This window comes from Ctenocephalides felis, unplaced genomic scaffold (genome assembly GCF_003426905.1).
Source record: "Ctenocephalides felis isolate EL2017-DRISC unplaced genomic scaffold, ASM342690v1 CF-g0.4_SCAFFOLD_01604, whole genome shotgun sequence".
Classification (NCBI taxonomy): domain Eukaryota; kingdom Metazoa; phylum Arthropoda; class Insecta; order Siphonaptera; family Pulicidae; genus Ctenocephalides; species Ctenocephalides felis.
Window position 1 is genome coordinate 50,012,520 of NW_020537758.1, and position 27,499 is coordinate 50,040,018.

At 28.6% G+C, this 27,499-nt stretch overlaps 1 protein-coding gene across 1 annotated transcript in view; it reads right to left on the reverse strand.

Annotated features, from left to right (window-relative positions):
* LOC113373921 overlaps positions 1–22,071 on the reverse strand; it is a 59,558-nt gene extending 37,487 nt beyond the window's left edge. The window contains exons 1-2 of the mRNA XM_026614187.1: positions 21,924–22,071; positions 21,531–21,647 (exon numbers count right to left, since the gene is read on the reverse strand). Coding sequence (XP_026469972.1) covers positions 21,531–21,647; positions 21,924–22,071 — 265 coding nt within the window. The remainder of the gene's footprint in view (positions 1–21,530; positions 21,648–21,923) is intronic.
* Between the last annotated feature and the right edge of the window lie 5,428 nt (positions 22,072–27,499).

Below are 27,499 nucleotides of genomic sequence, written 5' to 3' on the forward strand. Positions count from 1 at the left end.
GTATATTTGTCAATCACAGTTAATATGAGTTAACTGGTTAATATAAGAACACAAATTACCGTATAAGTTACTTACTGTATTACTTACTTACTGCTTGTTAGTTAGTTATAAGTTACTGTATATGTCATTAATATAATTATACAATAATATATTTGTATATCTGGAATACTTAATGAAATAAAACGACAATAAAAAAAATCAGCTATGCCATACAGCTTCCGCCTAGGTACTAGTTAGTAGAAATTCAATCATTTTCAGTTAAATTATTTACATCAGCTGTACTTCTAAACTAAACTTAATCACTTTTTCAATTAACTAATTTTATATCTGGTCTGATCTAGCCATTTTAATAATGAATTATATCTGGTCCTTCGAAGTAATATTTTGTTGTGTAATTAATTGACTTTTTAATTATCATTGCGCCGGGCGTCTTCACATACGTACATTAAATAATATAGTTTGCGTTTTATTAGTATTTTATTAACTTTCCGTAGGGGAAGACATTTTTACATTTCTTCATGTTTTGAAGGTTTCTGATATAATTCTAAATCAAAAATATTTCAGATTTTAATTGTAATTTTGACTTAAATTCTAATATACTTTAAACAAATATTTTCAACTTTGCAATTCAGTTTATATAATTCTTATAAATATTAGACAATGATACAGTATTTATTAACTTCGAAAATGAAAATTTTTATATATCTCTACGTTTCAAAACCTTCTGAACATTTTGGCATATCTTAGAAAAAATGGATGTATGTGTATGTGTGTGTGTGTGCGCGTGTATGTGTGTGTGTGCGGATACAAATGTTCGTCGTCGATTTCGGGAACATGGATGAAGCGATTTGAATAATTCAAAAAACATTCGATTTGTATTGATAAGGAGACGTGCTGATTAGTTTTTGGCGAAGGCAGGTCTAGCCGTTCCATAGATATGGGGCAAAAAATGCCAAAAACGGAAACTCAGTTTTTAAGAGAACGAAGCGTCCGATTTGAATAATTTAAAAAACATTTTACTTGTATTAACAAGATGAAGAACTGATCAAATTTTCATGAAGGCAGGTCTAGCGGTTTCGGAGATCTAGTGCCATTTGGCGGTCAAAAATGATCATTAGACATATGCACATTAAATTATCAGATATTTTATAGAGATTTTAACAATAAATATAAATTTTATTTACATTCCTATGGGTTCCGTACCAATGTTTATCCGTTAGACGGCGACGCGGCGCTTACGCGCTTCGATATTTCGTCTCTATGCAGTTAAAGCAGTACGATTGCTTTGAAAAAAAGTTCAGAATTTCCAAAATATTTCAAAATAAATTATTCTTCAAAAAGTCTTTTTTCTGAGAGTTATTTTTTCTTCAAAAATGTTAATCTTATTAAAAGAGAATAATTTTTGGTACGGGAAGTTCCAGCAATTTGCCTTAAGGTACGATGCCATGCGCCCTACTAGTTTATGATAATCTATTTGAAAACACTTAATATTCCTTGAACATTTCATTACAGTACGGTAAGTTCCAGCAATTTGCCTTAAGGCACGATGCCACGCACCACTAGTTTACTTTTAAAATCCTTTAAATGTACATACACCTATAAATACATACATACATACTTTTTCTTCAAAGCCAATAGCTAAAGGTATACAGGCACTTCCGTCATTGCCGATGCCATATTAACAATCGAAGTTATACATTTGTGAACCCCTTATAAATTTACTTGGTTTGAGGATAAAAGTTAAAAATTTAGTTAGGCTCGAGACGCCGGGGTGAGCGGTCGGAATTTTGCGAGTTCAAAACGTAATAGCGTATATATTAATTGTATTTATTTATTCGGTTTATTATTTCTGTATAATTCTTAATGTTGTCTGCATAGCGTAATGAGCGATATTTTTTTGTATTTTAATAATAGTTTATTTCCAAATGTCAAATTATAAGGTGAATTCGGGAGTGTTTCGTTTAAAACAGAACGTTGTGTTCATCACGCAATATAGTGCAAATTAAAGTGTTGGACTTTGACAGATACTGTGTTGTATCGAATTAATAAAAGGTAAGAATATAATATTATGATGTAAATTTGTATTTTTATTATTAACGATGATTGATTGTAAAACATACATTCTTATAATAGTGTTTTTACTTTATTAACTTCCCGTAGGGTAAGTTATTGTAATGGGCCGAAAATCGGAATTGAAAATTTTTACATTTCTCGACGTTTTGAAGGTTTCTGAACGTTCTGGCATACCTCAGAAAAAATGGATGTGTGTGTGTGTGTGTGTGTATATATGTATGTATGGATACAAATTTCCAGTCACGTTTTCGCGCGCACGGATCAACCGATTTGAATGGTTCAAAGAATATTCGATTCCTATTGATAGGGAAAAGAGCTGATTAGTTTTTGGCGAAGGCAGATCCAGCCGTTTCGGAGATACGGAGCAAAGAGTGCAGAAAATAGAAATCGACTTTTTGAGAGAACGGAGTATCCGATTTGAATGATCTAAAAAACATTCAATTAGTAATGATTGGAGAAGCGTCTATTAGTTTTTGGCAAAGGCAGGCCAAGCCATTTCGAAGATACGGAGCTAAATATGTAAAAAATTGCAGTTTTTGAGAGAACTAAGCGTCCGATTCAAATGATTCAAAGAACTTTCTGCTTGTCTCAACAAAAGAATTGTTTTTGAAAAAAAAAATTTTGTATAATATTTTTTTTTTCTTGTATATCGAAAATAATTCAGATTTTATTTTTATTCTGACTAAAGTTCTAATATAATTTAAACAAATAATTTTAAATTTGCAATTCAGTTTATATACTTCTTATAAATATTAGACAATGTTACAATATTTATAATAATCTATTTGAAAACATTCAGTATTTCTCGAACATTTCGTTACGGTACGGGAAGTTCCTGCAATTTGCCTTAAGGCACGATGCCACCCACCCCACTAGTTTCATTATGAATCAGTTACGTTCTCATGCATGTAGTTTGAATTGTCATCTTGTGAGATACCAATTTGCCGGTATTTTACTAATATATGATAACTTTTTCAAATACAAGTATTAATTATACAATTTTTATTTGATTCTATGCCGATTTGTCATGAAGGAACAAAATTTTGCAGGTCTTTGCAAGTTGCCGGGGGACGGTTGTATCAGAAAAACGTTTTAGATTATTTCTCAATGTCATTGATTTGTCTAAACATAGTGTGAAATTTCTGATGATGTTAACACTTTCGGGACTGCACCTTTTTCAAAACAATCTACTTTACCGGCTGTAAACTTGATTTCATTGTGTATGTTATACAATTTGTTTGATAAAAATTTGTGGTCATTGAAGGACATACATTTTTAATATTAATTTATTTTTTGATCATTTTATAAAGAATGGTGACGTTCAAAACAATTTCCAAAATGCATAGCTGGTTGATTTTGACATGTTTTACAATAAAATGTTGTTCGCCGCCTACCTCCTGGTGCTTTTCTGTCAGAACAGACAATACAATCCCTTTTTCTTTTAGAATTTAGAATATGCCACTGATTAGTCAGTATATTTGGTCATTTTTTGCTGCCATAATGGGTTTATTTTTTCTATTATATTGTCTAATAATTCATTTGTAAAATATAAATTAATATAATCTATTGGAAGTATTATATTGCTTGGTATTTGTAGTCGGGGTGCTTGTTGATGTATGTCAAACTCGATTATTGAAGAAAAATCGGCACATTCGCTAATGTCTTTCCACTCTTCATTTAATTTGTAGGACTTCTTCTTTTTGTTGGTTGGATAATATCATCATCACATTCATCACTATTTTCGTTGCGAATAGTAATTTCGTAAAATTTGTCTGTATGAATGTCTATTTGAAACTCATCTTCACTACTGCTTAAATCACAAAATTTACCAGTCGTTTTGCATATTTAAAAGCGCGTTTGTTTTAAATATTAAAAAAAGGACTATATAGCAAAAAAAGGCTAAAACTACTATTAACATCATTTTCAAAATACAACACTGTTTATCATTGCTATATGTAATTTATTCAACTTTTCGATGCAAAGTGAGTCATTGTTTATAAAATAGCCTGTGCTTCACAGAGTATGTGTGTCCACTGACAAGTTATTATATAAGAACGTTTTTATATTTTGGTAAAATCTGTTGGTTTAATAGAACTCTTGAATTTATTATTGTGCAAATTGACGATTGATTGAATTTAATTAATGCACTCGAAATATTATTTTTATTCATATTCAATATTATTTAACTTAGGAATTGATTCTGAATAGTTTATTTTAATTCAGCAGTAATATTGATCAGCATTGCAATGATTTTGTAATTAAGTTAGGTTTTATTTAGATGATTTTATATTGGAATTAAAATGATTGTAAGTAATTAACATAAAATGTTTGCATATATGCATTCTTCAGAATAGCAGTTTTTAAATGGCGATTTTAATGGGAGAGTCATATCTAAAAATAAAAGAATAAAATTTCTAATATTGTTTGCTTATGTCAATTACGTAATGTCTTTCGCACGCAGTAATAAATTTGCAAGTAAATGATATTTCATTATATTGTATAGTCAACCCTCTGTTAACGCGGCGATTGCATACCGTGTAGTAGGGAAACCATGCTATTAAAAACTGAAATATAACATACAATCCAGGCTAATTCGTAGGGCGTTATATGGAAACTTGCTATCGTGCTATGGGAAACTTAGGATTAGTACAAATCGCAGCATTTTTATCGTATTATTTGGAAATCAATGAATAGAACTAGGAGTTGAGGTAATATGGACATAATGACATAGACATCATCTTACAAAATTGGCGCGTCGCAGTATTCAGTTTGGTCAGCTTAAATGTTTTTGCGCCTTCTATAGTATATTTTACGGTTGGTTTTCTTATGTTATCTAGGGACATATTTATCGTTATATTTAATTATTTTATTTAAGGTTCAAATTGTAGATTAATTCAAATTCGTCGATTTTGCAACAAACGATAATTTCCTACCGCATGTTAGAAGATTTATAATTTGAATCCTACACATTCATTTTAATTCTTTCCTAGTTTCTATAAACGTGATAATTAATCGAATATATTGTCCAGCAAAACGTGTTCTGACACAACTAAAACCGATGCCAATGATATAGTCCAGCATGTGAATATAAACATATAAATATATGTAGTATAACAATAATCCTGTATCTGTTGTACTAGGGTGCCACGTTAAAAGTATGTTAACTGTTATATTAAATTTAGATATAATTACAGCCAACCCTTCTATAATGCGGTAGTTTACCGCGTTGTATTGAAACTTGACGTATAAATCAATTTAATTCACAGGGTATTCTATGGGAATCGCACTATAGAAGCTGACAATTAATACAAATCACATCATTTGTATCGTGTTACATGGAAATCAAAAAATCTAAAATCAAAAGATAAATTTCAAATTAATTTTCTTGATTATTCATATAAGAAAATTATAAAAATGAAACAAAAATTTTTTCAAGCAGATCTTTTTTCGAAAAACTAACATTCTGTTAAAGAGCTCTAATATTACAAAAATGGATGTTGTTCACAGCTATGATAAAAACTGGAATACTTGTAAAACATATTGTAAAAAATGAAATAGTCCATAAAAATCCTATATTAAGTATCTTACAATATCTAGTTAATCGAATTTGTTCTTGGTTGTGCGGAAGGAACTTATGAGTTGTCAAACGAAAACCGTGTTATAGAAGTGGAAACCGCGTTTCCAAATGTCTTGAAAATTCTGCTTTTTCGACTTAAATTTCAAATTAATCGCTGATTAATGGATTCTGTTCAATACAACGAATTGCTTATTATTTATGTGACAGCAATGTGAGCAAAAATCTATGCTTATATAAGAACAATATTTAATGTGATACCAAAGAAAAATGTAAACAACCATATGAATATCGTATTAAATAAATTCAGTATATGTAATTCTCATAATGATATAATGATAAACAGTATAACAAGGTAGTTAGTAGTTACATTTTAAAAACCTAGCGTATTATGCGAATCCGTGTTATGCGTGACAAAGAGCTAATATAAAAAACATGCCACATATCATAATCCTAAAATAAATTTTTTAAATTTATTGTTTTAAGAAGTAATATAAAATACATGAATTGTCATTTTCTTATTAATAAGTAAGTGTTTTACAACGCGATTTTTTTTTGCAAGATATCCTTATTATCTAATCAGTTTTCTGTACTACCTCCAGATCCATTTATTATTTTTTGCAGTAAAAAATTATATTTGCGATTTCTTGCTTTTAGCAAAATGATATTTATATATTTAGCACATGCAAAATTATCTTCATTAAACTTGTATGCTCATTTTATTTAAATGATCTTTGTTAAAGAAATATGAAATATATTGTTCGGATAATCCTACAACTTTTTTTCGATAGAGCGTACGCGCTCGAATAATTAATATCAAATTACTTTTTTTGCATTGGTTTCATCACGTTTATCAAGCTTTGTACGGTTTATACTAAATTTAGATTAGATCAAGTTAGATTTTCATAGGTTTTACTATATTTCTTATTTTATTAAGTGTTATGGCAAACCCGTGCTTTAAAAGTACCGTGTTATGAGGGGATGGTCTCAATTCTTAAATCGTGTTTGAGCGAATCCGTGTTATAGAAGTACTGTGTTATGAGGGGATTACCTGTATTTGACATAAATAATAAATAGTTTAATAATAACCAAAAATAGATATCTGGAACAAAAATAAAAGTGAATGAATAATAGATAAAAAAAATTCTATACCATAGTTAAAGTTATACAAGTAATTAATTTTTATAATCTTTTTAATGAGAATGAACACATAAACCTTTTCCTTCAAAGCCAATAGTTGAAGTTATACAAGCACTTCTATCATTGCCGATATCATATCAACATTCGAAGAAATACATTTGTGAACCCCTTATGAATTTACTTGCTTTGAGGATAAAAGTTAAAAATTTAGTTAGGCTCGAGACGCCGGGGTGAGCGGTCGGAATTTTGTGAGTTCAAAACGTATACTTTTTGTTTATTTATACAATTGTTTTATTCTTTCTATATAATTCTCAATATTGTTTGCATTAGTTTCATTAGTGATATTTTTTTGTATTTTAATAATACATTATTTGCAAATGTCAAATTAAGTGGTAAATTCGGGAGTGTTTCGTTTATAACAGAACGTTGTGTTCATTACGCAATAAGATACGGTGCATGTTAATGTATTGGCCTCTGAAAGTAACAATATTGTATTTGATAAATAAAAGGTAAGAATATAACATTATGATGTAGTTTTTTATTGTTATTATTATCGAAGATTGATTGTAAAACATATATTCTTACTATAGTGTTTTTACTTTTTTTCATTAAGAATTAGTTACGTTCTTATGCAGTTACGTTCTCATGTAGTTTGAATTGTCATATTGTGAGATACCATTTTGCCGGTATTTTATTAATTGTGATAAATATTTCAAATACAAGTATTAATTATACAATTTTCATTCGATTCTATGCTAATTTGGAATGGAGAAAAAAAATTTGCTGTTTTTTGCATGTTGTGAGAGACGGTATATCAGAAAGTTCTGGATTATTTTTGGCCTTTCTCATTTCTATTGATTTGTCTAAGCATTGTGTAAAATTGTTGATAAGGTGAATAAATATTATTAGACAGGTTATTATAATATACTAACGTTTTTACATTTTGATCAAATCTGGCAGTTTAATAGGAATCTTGGATTTATTATTGTTCATATATAAATTGATGATTGGTTGAACTTAAATATTGCACTCGAAATATTATTTTCATTCTTATTCAATATTATTTAAATTAGGAATTGATTCTGAATAGTTTATTTCAATTCAGCAGTAATATTGATCAGTATTGCAATGATTTTGTAATTAAGTTAGGTTCTATTTAGATGATTTTATATTGGAATTAAAATCATTATAAGTAATAAATACAACAGTTTTAACATCAATGCATTCTTGGGCATCGCACCAAAGGCTGACATACATGTGTAGTTTGAATAGCAGTTCCAAAAAGACCATTTCAATGCGAAAATTATATTTATATACACGCTTTAGAATAAAATTCCTTGTACTGTTAGTCTATGTCGATTACGTAATGGTTTTTAATTATCATTTTGTTCTGTACCTCCAAATCAGAAATAAATTTGCAACTAAATAATATTTCATTGTGTTATATAGTCAACCCTCTGTTAACGCGGCGCGTGCGTTTCATGATAATAAAACTGGAATATAACATACAATCCAGGCTAATTCGTAGGGCGTTATATGAAAACTTGTTACTGCGTTGTATAGGGATCGTGCTATGGTAAACTCAAAATTAGTTCAATTAGCATCGTTTTTATCGATAAGACCAGAGTAGAAGTAACAGGGAGAAAATGACATAGACATCACCTCACAAAATTGGCGCGTCGAATTAGTAAGTTTGGTCAGTTCAAATGTGTTCGCGCCTTCTAAAGTTTATTTTACGGTTGGTTTTCTCTTGTTTTTTAGGGACATACTTATCATTACTTATAATTATTTTATTTAAGGTTCGAATTGGAGATTTATTCAAATTCGTTGATTTTGCAACAGACAATAATTTCTTTCCGCATTTTAAAAGATTTATAATTTGAATTCTACACCTTTTGTTAATTCTATCATAATTTCTTCTGACAATACTTAATCAAAAACATTGTGCTGCAAAACGTGCTCTGAGTTCTGACACAACTAAAACTAATGCCGTATATAGCTACATTTGTCTATTGAGCGAAATCGTGCAGTCCGTGTTATCGAAAGACCACCGCATCTTTAGCTCCGCGCAGAAACGGAACCGCGTTTCCAGAGTACCATGTAAACGTAGTATTATGTATATTAAATTTCGATCTAGCTACAGCCAACCCTTCTATAATATGGTATGTGAATAACCACACTCATATTTATAATCGCTGTAAGAAACTCGTACTTAAAATTAGCTTATGTATCAATATCAATCCAATTCTTAGGGAGTTCTATAGAAACGGTTATATATGGGAACCGAACTATATGAAGCTGATAATTAATACCAGTAACAGTATTTGTATAGCGTTATAGAAAGAGAAATAAATCTAAAGTCAAGATAAATTTTAAATTTTTTTCCATGAATTGAAATTATTGAGCAACTTGCAACATCTAGCTACTAGAATTTATTCTTGGTTGTGCGGAAGGAACTTTATGACCTGTCGAACGAAAACCGCGTTATAGGAGTGGAAACCATTGGCATTATTGGAGGGTTGATTGTAGATAGCAAATGTTTGAAAGTTCTGCCTTTTCTATACTTAAATTTCAATATAATTTATCGCTGATTAATGGATTCTATTCTGTATAACGAATTGTTTGTTATTTATACGACAGCAATGTGAGAACAATATTTAATGGAATTCTGATTAAAATGGAATAACCATAAGAATATCGTATTGGATGAATTACTGTATATGTTATTTTAATATTTTTTATATGATTTTTTTTTATTATTTTTGAACAGCAATCAGAACCTTACGTCCTATGAGCTGTTGGGCTAAAACTTCTCCTTACTTCGTATTTTTTAGATGGTAACCCAATGGTTAATCTATCCATATTTGATGATTTTTTGTTATTAAAATTAATCTAAGGGCTGACATTTTATTGGTGCAGCAATGCCGGGCAAGGGCTATTTTCACTTGGAAACATATTGCTATCTATATTTTCAAGTGAAAATTGTTGTCTCTGCTGCCTGACAATAGGCTGCTCGAAATGGGTATCGAACCCGGGACCTCTGAAACAAGTCCCGTCGCTCTTAACCGCTTACCTACGGGCGAGCCCTATTGTAATATTGATAAAAAGATATTTTGACATAAATAACATCTGGAAAAAAGATAAAAATGGATGAATTGACATTTGCATGCAAAACCGATAAAATCGATAAATATATAAAAAAAAATTCTATGGCATATTTTCAGTTATACTAGTAATTAAATTTTAAAATTCTCTTAATGAGAATGAACACATACACCTTTTCCTTCAAAGCCAATAGATGAAGTTATATAAGCACTTTTGTCATTGCCGATGCCATATCAACAATCGAAGAAATACATTTGTGAACCCCTTACAAATTTACTTGCTTTGAGGTTAAAAGTTAAAAATTCAGTTAGACTCGAGACGCCGGGGTGAGCGGTCGGAATTTTGTGAGTTCAAAACGTCATATGACGTCATAGCGTATATTTTTATTTTATGTATTTATTCGTTTTAATCTTTCTGTATAATTCTCAAAGTTGTGTGCATTAGTTTGATTATTGATATTTTTTTGTAATTTAATAATACTTTGTTTGCAAATGTCAAATTAAGAGGTAAATTTGGGAGTGTTTCGTTGATGCGGTGCAAGTTAAAGTGTTGGCCTCTGAAAGTAACTATGTTGTATTTGATAAATAAAAGGTAAGAATATAAAAAATTACATCATAATGCAATAGCATTATGATGTAATTTTTTATTTTTATTAATAATGATTGATTGTAAAACATAAATTCTTAATATAGTGTTTTGGTTTTATTTTATTATGAATCAGTCACGTTCTCATGCAGATATAGTTTAAATTGTTCTTCTTGTGCGATACCATCGACATTTTTGAAATATGCTAATTATTTTAAATTCAAGTATTGATTAGACAATTATCTTTCAATTTTAATCCTATTGTAAAGAACTGTTCGGGATTTAAATTTAATTGCTACGCGTAGAAAAGGTTACCCCATGAGTGTCTCTCGAGAAACATTTAATTTTAATCTTCAACAACGAAAATACCAATAATAACACCTATAATAATTACAATGTAAGGTTATATAAATTAAATTCTAATAATTTTTAATAAAAAATAATAATTGATTTTAAAATTTTGATGCTATAGCAATCATGTCATTGTGCGTCAGAATAAAAATGATTCTATAGCATTCATCTTTGCGAACGTGTTAATTCAGAAGTAATTTTAATCTATTGGAAAGATTTTGTGATTAGTTCAGGACTCTAGGTTCTATTCAGATGATTACATTCTATTTTAGAATTGAAAGAATTGTAAGTAATAACTATAAAAAATTTACAACGAGGCTTCTATTCGAAGACGGGTTTTACGTAAATGTGTAGTTTGAATAGCAGTTAGAAATCGACGTTGAAAATGAAAATTTATACTTGAAATTATTGTAAATATACGATCAAAAAATAAATCCAATATTGCCTAAATCTACGCCAATTACGCAATATCCTTTGCATTATTATGCTCTGTGTCTGCAGATCAATAGTAATTTCGCAACTGAATAATAAACGCCGTGTTAAGGTGCTCGAAGGGCTCGCCCGTAGGTAGGCGGTTAAGAGCGACGGGACTTGTTTCAGAGGTCCCGGGTTCGATACCCACTTCGAGCAGCCTGTTGTCAGGCAGCAGCAGTGACAACGATTTCACTTGGAAATATAGATAGCAATATGTTTCCAAGTGAAAATAGCCTTTGCATAACAAAAATCATCAAATATGGATGGATTAACCATTAGGTTAATTTATACGAAGTAAGGAGAAGTTTCAGCCCAACAGCTCATAAGACGTAAGGTTCTGATTGCTGTTAGAAATATAATAAAACATTAGAGGTTAGAGCTATGGGATTTGAATTATAATGTTCCAGGTTTAGTACCCGCCTCGAACACCCTGATGCCAAGAGGTAGTGTCATAGATTTTCATTGAAAATATAGACAGCAATATATTTCCAAATAACAATATCTCTTACCCGGCATTGCTGCATAAAAAAATTAGCAGTATTACAAATATTTTGATAATAAAATTTTCAAATACAGATATGCCGAATGTTTGGATGTCTCATCTATTAGCCTCTCACATTTATTTGCATTTCAAATGAAAAAAGTGTTGAAAAAGTATTTCATTATATTAAATATAAATATAAGTATGTATTAGAATAGACAAGCTTTTAATATTTATTCCTTTATTTTTTCCAACCACGTGCGTTGAGGTTGATCATGTTCAATATTTAACGTATAATGAGATAAGTTTTCCAAGAAACTCATTCTTTGGGCTTACTTTAAATTTAAACTTTTTCTTTTGTCTTGGAATTATGAACTTTATAATTCTTTACGAAGTAATGCATTAAGAATTATTGAACTTACATAAGCGATCTTTTAACGAACCATGCTTTGAAAACTTTTATTCAGGAAGTACGTTTAAAAAAGATTGGGTTTTAGTAGTGTTAGAAGTTTTCTACAAAAAATACGACGTGAAAAACCTGATGACAGACGTATTATGCATTGTAAGTTTTTATGTTCGTCAGGTTATTGGATTAGTTTTATATATATCTTTTACAAAGGTTGATGCTCTGAAGCGATTATGACACTCGTCGTATAATGAATATCGATATTTAAGATTTATAGATAATGATTTGTACATGCATAATAATTTATTTGAAAACTAAAATTAAAAAATTATAGAACTATAGCCAAAATACTATACACAACTGAATATTCAAAATAGTTCAAATATTCAAAGCTTGGTTATTCTAATAAATTCTTTATTTAATAATTTAATAATTCTTTTTAAAGAATTAGCTTTTTATGACATTACTGAATTTTCTCAATTTGATTTCAATAACTATTTTCTTGCATAATCCTTATCCTTTATGTATGTAGTCTGACCATTTGATTGCCTGTACAACCATGTTTTTATATTTTTTTTATTCTATTGCTATTTTATTAATTCAAATTTTTTATGGTTTTAAATGAGTATAACTTTCAACCTTGTGCAAGAATTTTGAACTTGACTGGTGGCCAAATAGACGTTAATATGATGAACTTGATGATGAACATTGTATTTAATGTTCGAATGCTTTTTTTCAGCTCTTTTTTTCAGAAGCGAAATTTGTGCATCTACTATGATTATTATAAAATTACTATCCTTTTAATATCAATTATGAATAAGCTTGACAAGAGCCTGAAAAAATATTGATTACGGCTTGCTTATGAATAAATAAATTAAAAAAATAAATAAATACTTGTGAAATACTTTTTCGACAATTTTCATTTGAAATGCGAATAAATGTTTGACTATAAAAAACCGATTAATGCAAATTATTTTTAAATTTTTTTGTCAATAAATATTCGTATTGCCTAGTATTTTTTTATTTTATTTTTATATTTGGACAGTAATCAGAACCTTACGTCCTATAAATTTTTTGGACTGAAACTTCTTACTTCATTTTTTTAGATGGTAACCCAATGATTAATCTATCCATATTTGATGACTTTCTTATTAGAATTAATCTAATAGGGCTGAGTTTTTATTGGTGCGGCAATGCCGCGTGAGGGCTATTTTTACTTGGAAATCTATATTTCCAAGTGAAAATTGTTGTCACTGCCGCATAACATTAAGCGGCTCGAAATGGGTATCGAACCCGAGACCTCTGAATCAAGACTCGTTGCTTTTAACGCTTACTTAAGGGCGAATCCCATCGTAGTAAAAAATGAAAATCGTCCATAATATATATTTGGGAGAAATCGATAAGTTTTTTGTTTTTTAAAAGAATGAAAATGGCTTATTTTTTATAGTGTGTTTTTTTACTTGTGTTTTTTTATTTCACTCGTTTTTAAAACATTATTACATTAATAAAATAATTACAAAACATCGTTACTTAAAAATAATAAAATGTTCATTATTTATATTTGTACATTAAAATAAATAAATAAAATTTACTTTTGATTGTGAATAAACAGGTATAAATAATGCGCCTGTAATATTAAATTCCGAGCATTTACGTTATCTTATCATGATTTATTAGGCGCATATTGCAGCAATATTTTCTGCACAAAATATTTCGTTTGGGATTTTTATGGATTATTCATCAAACTAAATAGAAACTCAAATTAACTCTTCTATCAAAGCTTCAATAAAAATATTTTTCTTATTTTATAATCTTATCCTCTTATCCTCTCAATATTCTGGTTGATAGTATTAAATCTTAATCTACAAATGTATTATAAACAAAATAGAAAATTTGAATGGTGACTTTTTGATTTATTTTGTTTATTGTTTTTTACGTTTTTTTTAAAAAAGACCTTGTTTTTTATCAGGAAAGCTGGTTCTTCATAATGAAAGTGTCGTGAACAATTTTTTCTCATGCTTTGATATAAACTTATATCACTTGTTAGAAAACTTATATCACATCACATTTCAAGATGTTGGTAATATTACATTTTAAGAGGCTGGCTGTTTTGATAATATTCCTTAATCACGTGGCTTTTTTATTAGAAGGCAACCCAAGGATTGTCCACCCTGATCTATTTATGATTCACTTTTATTCAACCGATATCCGTACTACTTGATATTAGGAAACCTGGGAAGGATATCGCATTTAGGAACTTCCGTTTTTTTATGAATACGTTAATGGTACTGATTTCAATTTTTTATAAATAATTCTCACATAAAAATATAATATGTTTTATGAATTTAGCATTCTTTTAAAATGTACCAAAGTCCTAATGTATTATTATACGACAAACATGATTTTTAATGCTTCATTCAAATATTATATATCTCTTCTATAAAAACAACAATATGAAAGTCCAGCTCAAAAATTGTCATTGAAGTTCAACTTATTTTATGAAGGGGTTTCTCTTAGTCGGTTTTTCTTAAATAATTAAACTGATTTTAATTTGAAACAGTAAATATAAATTGCAGTTATCTGCATACCGACGTGTATTATACTTATGTGGTAAAAATAAAAACGTTACATATAATTTTTTTTGAAGATTATAATGCGGTACAGCTTGTGTAAAATATTATTATTTGAATTTAATGAGATTAATTTAAAATTTTCATAATATTAGTATTTTGAAGTCAGCATTTCAGAATATAAACTCAAAATTTCAAAAATTTATTTTTTACTTTTGCTAAATTTGGAAAAACATTTTCTACTACCGTGACGTAGAACTTCTCATCCGATATTCGTAAGAAAATCGCTTTAAAAAAATCAGTTTTTAGCATTTATTCAATTTATTGTAAATTGAATAAAAATTAAAAAAATCAATATAGACTGTATGCGAAAATTGATGTTACGTTGTGTTATTTTAAATGAATATGATAATGTTTTCCAGTTGGACAAGTATATTATATGGCAACCTAGTTTAGAAGCAATTATATTTATCTCATTATTAATATTTTTATACCAATTTTCCAACTGAAAAAATGAGATTCATATCGTCATAAACTAATAAAACATAGTATTTCGATGAGTGGTAACAATTTTGAAAATAGTTTGTTATTGTAATAATTTTAATTAAACAGTACATTTCTGTGATGGTACAAATATTTTGCAGTACAGAAACTTTGTCATTTGTTCAATTGGTGATATATTCCATTCTCAATTTAATACATCCGTTGATAATAAAATATTGTTTTATGAAATTCCCGCAATCCATTAGAAAATTGTAGGTTCTAATAACGATTCGTGACAATTTGTGTGTCGGCCAAGCTGTAATTCAACATGGGTTATAGAAGTACTAAATACGGTGTACATAATACGTTATAAATCACAATAACGATAGTTATTTGCAATATCGATAGTCTGTGTCAATAAATCTTGAATTCTGTTGTCGCAGTTCGTAATTATCTGGTGGCTTATAGTGCAGTACGATCAAGTTTCGGGCACGTACTAAGGCCGGTTGATAATAATAGTGATTTGTATAAGCAAATAGGTATATATTGATTACTTTATAGAATAATTATTCGTAGTTATTTAATTTGCTATTTGATGTTATAATAAAATCTAGCTTAATTATAATATTGGTCTGCCTTATATTAAACGAATTTAGGTTTTCACTTTTACTTTACGTTTTTTAGCTTTTTTTATGAAAATACAATAATTTGTAATTATATAATTTTCAACTTTATAAGAATGTATTATAAAATATTTTACCTCAAAACTATTTATTATGACATATCATTCTCATTTGCCCTAATTCGATATCCATCAGTCTACTTTGATCCCACACTCTATTATATCACTTTTTAACTTTTCGAAGGGAAAGTTTATTTATTATTACTTTTATTCTACCTATTTTTGATAATTATTATCATGATGATTTTTATATTCAATATTTTTGGTAGGACGTAGGACTAAATAATTATTTTTATTTATTGTTTTCTATTATTTTTTGACTTCCCGTAGGGTAAGTTATTGTAATGGGCCGAAAATCGAAATTGAAAATTTTTACTTTTCTCGACGTTTTGAAGGTTTCTGAAAATTTTGGCATACCTCACAAAAAATGGATGTGTGTGTATGTATGTATGGATGGATGGATACAAATTTTCAGTCACGTTTTTCAACCGATTTGAATGGTTTTAAAAACATTCGATTCCTATTGATAGGGAGATGAGCTGATTAGTTTTTGGCAAAGGCAGGTCCAGCTGTTACAGAGATAAAAAGCAAAGAGTGCAGAAAATAGAAATCCAGTTTTTGAGAGAACGGAGCATCCGACTTGAATGATCTAAAAAACATTCAATTAGTAATGATTGGGAGAAGTGTTTATTAGTTTTTGGCAAAGGCAGGCCCAGCCATTTCGAAGATACGGAGCTAAATGTGTAAAAAATGGCAGGTTTTGAGAGAACTAAGCGTCCGATTTAAATGATTTAAAGAACTTTCTACTTGTCTTGACAAAATAATTGATTTTGAAAAAAAAATTTGTTTCAACTTTTTTTTTTTCAAAAAAAATTTTTTTTGTATATCGAAAATAATTCAGATTTTATTTTTAATTCTGACTATAGTTCTAATATACTTTAAGCAAATAATTTCAGCTTTGCAATTCAGTTTTTATAATTCTTATAAATATTAGACAAACTTACAATATTAATAATAATCTATTTGAAAACATTCAGTATTCCTCGAACATTTCGTTACGATACGGGAAGTTCCAGCAATTTGCCTTAAGGAACGATGCCATACACCCCACTAGTTATCGTTGTATATGTGCACCACGTTATAAATAGTACAAATAATTAACTATATATTACAATTATTTGTTTATTTCTATTATTAGTACAAGTTTTACTATTATTTGTATTTTTGTTTATTGTTCATTCGTAACACAACAACTTATGTTCTTTTCTATCAGTACTTTTATAATTATATTTAATTTTTTAATTTGCCAATATTAGCTCTTTATTGAACTATAATATTATCAATATTGTTATTAAATATGCCTTAAAAGGACAAACATTTTTTGTATCTTTATTTGAAGGTTTTTTGATCATTTCGGCCTGACTTACTATTAGAGAAAATTTTTGTATGTGTATATTCAATTTTATAACACAATTATAGAAAACTAAATCGATATGTTGAATACGGATATGAATATTTCAAACTTTAATCATTTTAACATATATCCTATTTGAAACTGAGCCATAGAAAATATGAATGATTTTCCTCAGCTTTCAATTGTATTGTACAGTTTGTACAAACTAAATAATTCTTTATCGATTTATAAATTATATTTGAATTATAATACCAGAAGAGATTCAAAAAACAAACTTATTAAATAAATTTTTATGTTAAAATATACTGGAATTATATAGATCATCATATAAATCGTAATCATTTTTTGCGAGTTCTAGGTCTAGGTTCTAAATTTATTTTTGTATTTTTGCAAATAAACCTGTGATAAAACTTTGAGGCCTCTTATAAAACTGTGTGATATTTTAAGCAATTTTGCCAGTGAGAATAATGCTGCTCAAAGTCATATTTGACAAAAACTCTTCAAAAGTTAAGTGTTATTCACTTAAATCTCATTGTCAGAGCATGTGTTATAAAGGATCACATAAAATTATTGGAAATGATGAAGAGCTAGTGTAATAATAATAAACTGTATTTTTCGGAGAAAATTGCTTTTTGAAAAGTCCTACTCTCAATCCGAATCTCAAAAGACTGAAAATAACATGAACAACAAGTATTTAGAAAACCCTATTTATCAAAACAATACAATCTCAATACTATTTTTGTTGGCGATTCCATTATAAATAGAGTATAAATAAAATATTAAATTGATTAAATAAATTTTTAGTAGTTATTAAAAATTCATTGAAACAAAAATGGTAGATACTAATATAATTGGACCGCGTAACACATATATTTTATTCACAATGCTTGAAGTATATCAAACAACTTTTAATTTGATTTAATTTCAAATACAATTGATTTACACTAAAGTATCGATGCTCAAGTTACTGTATTTAACAAATATTGTTCTGCAATCAAGTGTTGTTTATTTGAATATCATTGTTAAAACCGATTCCATGTATTTGTAACAAATGATCATAAAAAACACAGTGATAACAAGTATGGGCCAATGGAATAAAGGTAATCCTGGGGGCGCCGCCGTCTTCTTATTTTTGAACGACTTTTTTAATTCATCTGGCTCTCTTATTCGGGCTAGTCCTTGTCCAAAAACCTCTCGGAAACGCTTTCTGATAGTGCAAGGGCTTTTTTGATTAATTGCGGTTTCGTCTGTCGTTGATGACACCTTTCTGTTAATTTTGTTAGTTAATTTTTGCTTTTAATGTTTTTAAATAATTTAATAAATTAATATTAATATCATATCTATTAACAAATTTCATTCAAATTTATTTCGAAAAGATGTTTCTCATTTGTTTAGACTCAAAGAAATAATAATAATAATTTTATAATTATTAATTATAAAATTAATAATTATTTTGATACCAATATTAGTGAAATAGTTGATTTTCGAATTAATTTTAACACGTGGATTTTCAAACATTGCCATTTATCTCCGGAGATTAATGTCGTAAGAATCAAAGTGTAATGACTATATACATCTTTTCCCGTCTACTTTAAAATACTGTTTTTAAAATTTTTTTAACTTATTCTTGACATACTGTACGATTAGTGAAAATTTTTGTATAGGCATTAGGTAAGTCTATAATTTGTATGTACTAAATTTGTAAAAATATCTTATTATGAAAAATTTTATTGCTTTTGACAATAAACCAGCCGAAGCTACTTGCTATATTAATGTCGCATATTGATCCCTGAAAACTATGCCCTTAAATATCTTTCAGTTAATTTTTCTATTAACAGCAATTAAACATAAATCGTGTATTACTTACGTGTATAAATAATCTTAAAATTTTTGACTCCCATATGCTTAGCTAATCGATTATCTTTAAAATTATTAGTGTTTTTAGAAAGTTTTTAGTACTTGAAGGTTTGTTTGAAAGTAGGCGCTCCCAACCATGCTTTCTTAAGAAATTTTCCAATGCCATTTGCAGCAATTTGAACATAAGCCTTAAGTTAGTTAGTTTTTTCCTGCAGATCTTTAAGCCCCGCTCTGCACTATTAGAATTTTATCTGTACTGCACGAAATTTTGCGAATAAACGCGAAGGCTTTGGAAATTTTGAATTTTTGAATTATATCAATAATGAATATGCATATGAATTTGAGTGTTTAGTATTAATAACAGTTGTCTTAATATTCCATTGAAATATATTAAATATTAAGAATTGTGTTATCTTATAAAACTACATAAAATATAGATTTTACATAAAATATTATGTTATGCTAATTCAACATAATATTATTGTGTCCATTATTTACTGATAATTAGCACAAGTTAGGTAAGAGTTACAGTATAAGCCCTGTATATATCTTTCTCAAACAATCGAGTTTTGTAAAACAGAATTCTTTCTTCCTCTCGAATATAATGTACAAATTCATTATAATTTAGTTATTTTTATTAGCACAAACTTGATATTTAGTCCTAACAATAATGTGTTTCCCTTTTTGTTAATGAAACAATTCATTAAACAGAACATTACCAACCACATTTTTTACAATTATACATTTATATTATTAATTATTCTTAGAAAAATTTTATTTAAATAGTTTCATATTATAAAAGTATTCAAAATCTACATCTTATTTACCGTGATGCAATTGGTTTAAATTTTCCTTTTTTCGCGCGATTCATTCTTCCTTTCTCCGTGATCAAGAAAATCAAGTTTACAATTGATAAAAAACTTTAGGTTTTCGAACCACTACATTTCAAATTCACTGGTAATATAATTTATAAATAAAATACTAAAATTTTGCATTTACAAAAATTTTTAATTATTGATAGAAACATTGTCATTTGTTTAACCGATGACATATGTGATATTAATTTTTAGATCGATATATCTTAAGATATAAGAGCCCTAGGGCTTGTTGTAACAGTTTTTTCAAAATTAATCATAAATATATCTTGAGATCTCCATATTTCTACAAAATACAGCTACTTAGGTGCTGTGACTATTCCTTTATCTAATCAAGTAAAACTAACTTCATAGCTATTGGGAATTATTAATTAATTAATTAATAATATTCTAGAAAAAGCGCGAGGTTACAAGTTACTCCGTGTTCCGGACTAGTTGTAAGATCTACCAAAAAAGGCAATAATGCCTCTGATAATTTTTAAGAAAATTGACTTGCTTTTAAGTAATTATCTTTATACATCAACGCAAACGCAAATTATTACTGATAAAATATATGTTTCTATGATATAAATTTTTATCATATATAGTAAGGTGAACTACAATTATTATCATAATACAATTCAAACTTATGGTATCTCCTATAACATGATTTACATGTGCTCGCATTTTACAAACTAAGTTCTACTCAATTTTTTTCACTTGAATAATCTGCACATAATTCTTCTGTTACAACTGGCCCCAAGGATTTGTTACAACTAACCTTAGATGCGATTGTTTTACTTTGTGTAAGATAACTATTTAAACAATTTAACAATCATAAAATTGTTACACATTATCGAAGATTCATGAATTTGAATCGATGATAACACAAATCGAAATTTTATGGTAGTACAAATTAATATTACATGTTGAAATTGATGTATTTTGCACATTTCTGTATATTGCGGGAGTAGCTATAACAATATTATGCAGGACGATTTATAAGTTTAATCGAGACAAATAAACATTTTGTATTTACACCTACCACTAATTGCCTCTATTTTGTAATTTAGAATAAAGTATTTTTAGAACATTTTATTTATTTTGAAATTTTTTTAAAGATTATAAAAACGTATCACTGTGCAAAAATTAGTACGAAACTAATGAAGTTTACTGTATTTACTAAAAAAAAATTATTTGCGCAATAATTTAGGTTGGTTTCCCATTTTCTTGTGTTAAGATCATTTTCATTGGACGTGTAGCATAAGGCATTTACAAAAACCCTTAGTGTCTTCGGTTGTAACCTCTGCATTATTTTTTTGCAGGGTACACTTGCATATTCTTAAGCTCTAAATTATAAGACCATACAGGAACTATTATAATCGCGTATGTATAACATTATTTTATCTCGATTACATTTTCTCTGAGCAACCAAAACAGTTTTCGATTTTTTTTTCTACTTTTTTAAGTATTTTTTTTACACTGTTGAACAGCAATCAGAACATCTTGTTTTTCAATAACTAGCAAAATATTTAAATTAGGTAATAAAGGGTGGTCTAGTGGTCCTAGTGATCTAGTGATCTTACGTTTAGGTATTTCTGTAAAGAAAATATATAAAGTATTATACATCGTTAGTAAGGTTTTTTCCCATATATCGCAACTTCGAATTCCGCACGGTGTGGCCTACAGGCAAGTTGCAATCGAAAAATTCCAATTTTTAAATGGGCCACCCTATATGCTACTTGAGTATATAAAAAAAGAGCATGTTAGATGACCCTATATTGAGGATCACTAGTATATTAAACAATATGTACTGGTGCTTCTTTTTCAGTCTCCTGCCTGATCAAGTAATTAAAAAAAAATTAAAACTTTACCGACTGTTTCGTTGCTGTAGTCCTCATCGTAATCCTCTGTATCGGGGTGCAATCTGGGCTCGGCCTGCGCTTGTTGGCCGCGCACCGCGCAACCTGCCACGATAAGCAGACAAGCGGCAGCGCACGAGAGCGCGCGACGCGGGTTCATCTCCTCTTAACAATCTGCAAAAAAAAACATATAGATTGGTAAAATGACAATAGATTAAAGATAACGACATGCACTCAGCTGTTTTGTTCGTTCGATAATTTGCAGTAATCAATAATCAGGGATTTTTTAGCTTACATTTGTACTAAAATCTTTGCGTCAAACTGATTTCATCATAAATTTCAAATAATTATTTATTGATAAAAAAATCTGTTATGTTTTATTTTGACAAATAACATAGAAAATACATTTGAACATTTTGGAATTTATATATGCCAGAAAATTTTGTTTAGATTAATTTATATTTATTTATATTAATGCCATGCTATCATTATCAAACATATAATGGCCAATTATATAAATATGTTTAGTTATATTATCTCTATTTTATTCTCTAAATTATTATGAAATTCACAATATCGCCTCATGACATATGCAATATGTTACACAGTTATACGTAAGCCTTAATTAGCTTTGCTGAACAATATTGAATGTTACCAGCTTATGCATATAATAACAAAGTTAAATTTGCAAAAAATGAATTATTATTTTAATTTTAATTATCTTAAACATACCATTAAAAAATATTTGTTTTAATTCTGCATTAAAAATACAACTTAGGAACCATGAAGCTGAATAAGGAATATTCTGTATGATCTGTATGATTATGATATATACCTAAATTATTAACTATAAATTTCGTAATGACAAGATTCATTTAAACCGTTTAAATTTGTTCTACATATAAAAAGCATGTACTTTCAAAACTAATACGTGATTTGCAAAACACGTAATGGCAAGTTAGTTCAAACATATTTATTTATGTTTAAATATGTTATCGTTCATCAAGTTCTCAAACAAACTAGTGGGGTGGGTGGCATCGTGCCTTAAGGCAAATTGCTAGAACTTCCCGTACCATAACGAAATGTTCGAGGAATACTGAATGTTTTTAAATAGATTATTATAAATCTTGTAACATTGTCTAATATTTATAAGAATTATATAAACTGAATTGCAGAGTTGAAATTATTTGTTTAAAGTATACTAGAACTATAGTCAAAATTAAAAATAAAATCTGAATTATTTTCAATATACAAAAAAATTAAAAAAAAAATTGATGCAAACAAATTTTTTTCAAAATCAATTATTTTGTTAGGACAAGCAGAAAGTTCTGCGAATCAATTGAATCGGACGCTTAGTTCTCTCAAAAACAGCCATTTTTTGTACATTTAGCTCCGTATCTTCGAAATGGCTGGGCCTGCCTTTGCGAAAAACTAATAACCACTTCTCCCAATCATTACTAATTGAATGTTTTTTAGATCATTCAAATCGGATGCTCCGTTCTCTCAAAAACTCGATTTCTATACTCTGCACTCTTTGCTCTTTATCTCCGTAACTGCTGGACTTGTCTTTGCCAAAAACTAATCAGCACATCTCCTTATCAATAGGAATCGAACGTTTTTTGAACCATTCAAATCGGTTGATCCGTACGCCCGAAAACGTGGGCGAAAAATTGTATCCATGCATACATACACACACACACACACATCCATTTTTTCTGAAGTATGCCAAAATGTTCAGAAACCTTCAAAACGTCGAGAAATGTAAAAAATTTCAATTTCGATTTTCGGCCCATTACAATAACTTACCCTGCGGGAAGTTAACAAGCAAAATAAGTGATATACTCAACATAAATGAGGAATATAGTTAATTAATCTTGTTAACTCATTCTAAAATATTTGAAGCTACTTAATAATATGTGTAAGGAAAAAACGGATAAAATCACCAAAATGACACATTGGCCTTGTATTTAAAAATTGGTTAGTTTTAGTATTGTTTCTGCAACTGTATAACGTGGCAAAAAGCTATAGTCACAATCCTGTCAGATGTTGAGCGTCATTGTCACAGTCTTCTCTGACAATGGTATGATAACAATATCTTCATATACAAAGCTGTGATAGTGGACATACGGTATCAAGCTGTGGGCATGTGCAAGCACGTCTATGCTATATAGAAACCTTCCAAAGAGCACAGTCAAAAATATTACGAGCCATCGTAAACGCGCCATAGTAAAAGCACAATTCACCGAAATCTAAGCATCAAATATGTACAGGAGATTATCAAAGAGAGAAGCACAAAAGAGAAGAGAAAAAAGAAAAGAGCAAACACACTAATAAAAGATCAGCAAAAACAAGTTCCCATAAGAAAACTGAAAAAAAGTGGTCGCAAGATCTAATAAATTGACAATATATAATTATAATAAAATTCCTCAAAAGGGGTATTTCTAAAACGTCATGCACCCAACAGCAAACGACTTCATTGAACCAAAGGTTCAGATTGGTTATGAGAAATAAATAGATATAAAAAATTGACAAAATTCTAGCAGTAATCAGTTCAAATGTGTACCACGCTTTGAAAAGTTAATTTTGATGGTGGTTTTGTCATGTTTTTTGGAGGCTTATTGTTAATTATTTTGTATTATTTCTATTGAAATCAATGAACTTATACCGGTTTTGATTTTTTTTAATTTTTGTTCACTTTCGGACAAAATAGTACTACCTATTTCGCAAGCACTCAAGGGTAATTAATTCGGGTTAATATAAAAGAAAATTGAAATGGTCTGTCAAAGACCATTGGCTTTGTGCTCCTACTTCAACTACTTACAATTAGAAAAACTAACCGAATGATCCACCAGAAGAGACTAACATTTGTTGCTAGTTCTGAGCTTGGCTAATGATGGTTACGAGGATTTGGTCTCATTGGGCTCATGCTTCATGTGCTGATGTTTCAAAGAGGACCAAACTATTTATTTGTGAACCATCTTCTTAAAAATTTAGCATTTCAGTATGTATTTAACCTATATGTCATTTTGCCTGTACTATATAGACAAAGTGGTTTTTGTAATTATTAGTAGTTGCATTTTTTCTCAATAAATATGTTACTATATACTACTATATGTTTCCAAGTGAAAATAGTTTTGATCCCGCATTGCTGCATCAATGAATATTCAATTTATTATAAAAATTATAATAATAATTCAACACACAGTGATAGACAACTATTTGGGTTTCCATCTGTAGAAGCGATTTTTATTTTATTAGGCCAAATCAGCCCAACAGCTTATAGAACTCTTAAGTTCTAATTGTTGTTCAAAATATTTTTTTATTTGCTATTTATATTCATATTTAATTAATTTAGAATTCGTCGCCCAGACACATTATGTCTAAAATACTTTCAAACGTCAATTTATATAACCATCGCGTTTTATTATAATGATATCAGAATGATTTTGTCGCGGGCTGTTAGCGCCGCTTAGTCCATTACCTCCGCTTCGTTGAGATTTTGTTCGTGGCACGCGAATATCGCGCCTCTCGCTGCTTCGACTGCGCGGCGCTTCGTTGAAAAACTTCTTCCGCGATATTGCTCTTGTGGGTCGCTCGCGGAGTCCGTCATACCGCGCCTGGAAATAATAATTGAAAAAATTATTAACTGATAAATAATTTTCTTATAATTATATTCGTAGTTTAAAATAGTATTTGCTTAATGATTTTATTTAGCGATATGTTTATATATAAAAATGACTAGGCATTATTAACAATGTACATGAGAAGGAAAATTTTTTGTTTAGATATTAGGAGATACGCCCAGCAAAGAATTTACTATGAATACTCATGATAGTTAGGCATAGAATTAAGAAAAAAAATCTATTTTTTAAAAACAAATATTAGATTAAAACAAATTGATTGTAAAACTGGTGGGGTGCATGGTTTAGTGCCTTAAGGCAAATTGCTGGAACTTTCCGTACCGTAATTAAAAATCTTGGTATGAAACCCAAAAAAATTCACACAAAATGTTTACACATCATTAAAATCTCTATAAAATATTTGATAATTTGATGTACATGTGTCCAATAAACATTTTTGCCCGCAAAATGACATTTTTTTAACTTATTTTTATTGAGAATCCATAACCGCTGGTCCTGTCTTCCCAAAAATTTAATCAATTCTTCATCTTGTCAATACAAGTGAAATGTTTTTTGAATCATTAAAACCGGACGCTCCGTCTTCTTAAAAACTAAGTTACGGTTTTTGACACTTTTTGACGTATCTTCAGAACGGTTAGACCTGCCTTCGCCAAAAACTAATCAGCAAGTCTCCTTATCAATACAAATCGAATGTTTTTTGAAAAATTTAAATCGGTTGATCGGTGTTCCCTATATCGTCGACGAAAATTTGTATACGCACACACACACACATAATTTTTTTCTAAGGTATGTCAAAATATTCAGAAACCTTTGAAACGTAAATTTATATCAAAATTTTCGTGTGTCGTGTTTCAATGTAAATTGCTGGTAATTTTTCATAATAAAATATTCGATGAATATTAAATGATTTCAAACATATAATACTGATAGAAGTATTATGAAGATAGAAATATATATTAGAAGATAGAAACATATAATTCTAATACTTATAGATAGGATAGAAAAGCTTATAAATTGAACGATGATATTTATAAATTTTTATATGAAAAGTGAATAAACAAAATATAATCATGCGGAGTTAGAATGAAGGACCTTATCTCATATTTCTAAAAATTATATAAATTGTATTGCAAAGTTTAAGTTATTTATCTCAAGCTTTGGAATTTTAGCTAAAATATATATTTAAGCTAAAAAAATGTTGTTGAGATTGTTCAATTCTTATTTATAAGATATAAATGTAATATGTTTGTTATAATTCTAGGAGGTAAATTATTTTTGATAAGTGATAATGAAAGAATGTAGAGATTACACATTTTTTTTAAATTATCGATAGATTGCTCGCCATTCAAGTCAAGAATTTATTAATCTATATTTATGGAGAATAATCATGGTGAGAAATATTTCTTCTAATAAAATATCGTTTTTATATATGAAATTGTTGTTATGGATAATATATCAGTTTCTTATAAATATAAAGGAAAGAAAAAATCTATATGCTATATATAAATGATAATAGGTGCTCCACCACGTGTATTGTTTAAAGTTGATTATTGATGGAATTTTATATGCACTTTTATCTGTATTAGGTAACATTTATTATATATATGTATTTTTCTAAATTAAATTATTTGAATAAGTTTATGCATTTAATCAACCTCAGATAATTAACCGTAGAACTCATACTATTAGTTATATAATATTACTGATTTTAGCAAATTAGAAATGTTTATTAATGTTAATTATCAAAGTTAGATTTTTTATAAACAGTATATGCAACTTCCTTTGATGAAGTTTTTTTTTCTAAAATATTGAAACTTTCGCGTTTTTATAGCTATAAATGTTTTATCAACGTTTTCTAAACTCCCAATTTTTTGTTGATAACTATATAGTAAATTGTCATATTTTTTATTACATAAAAAACGTATTTATATACTTATTTTCCATCTC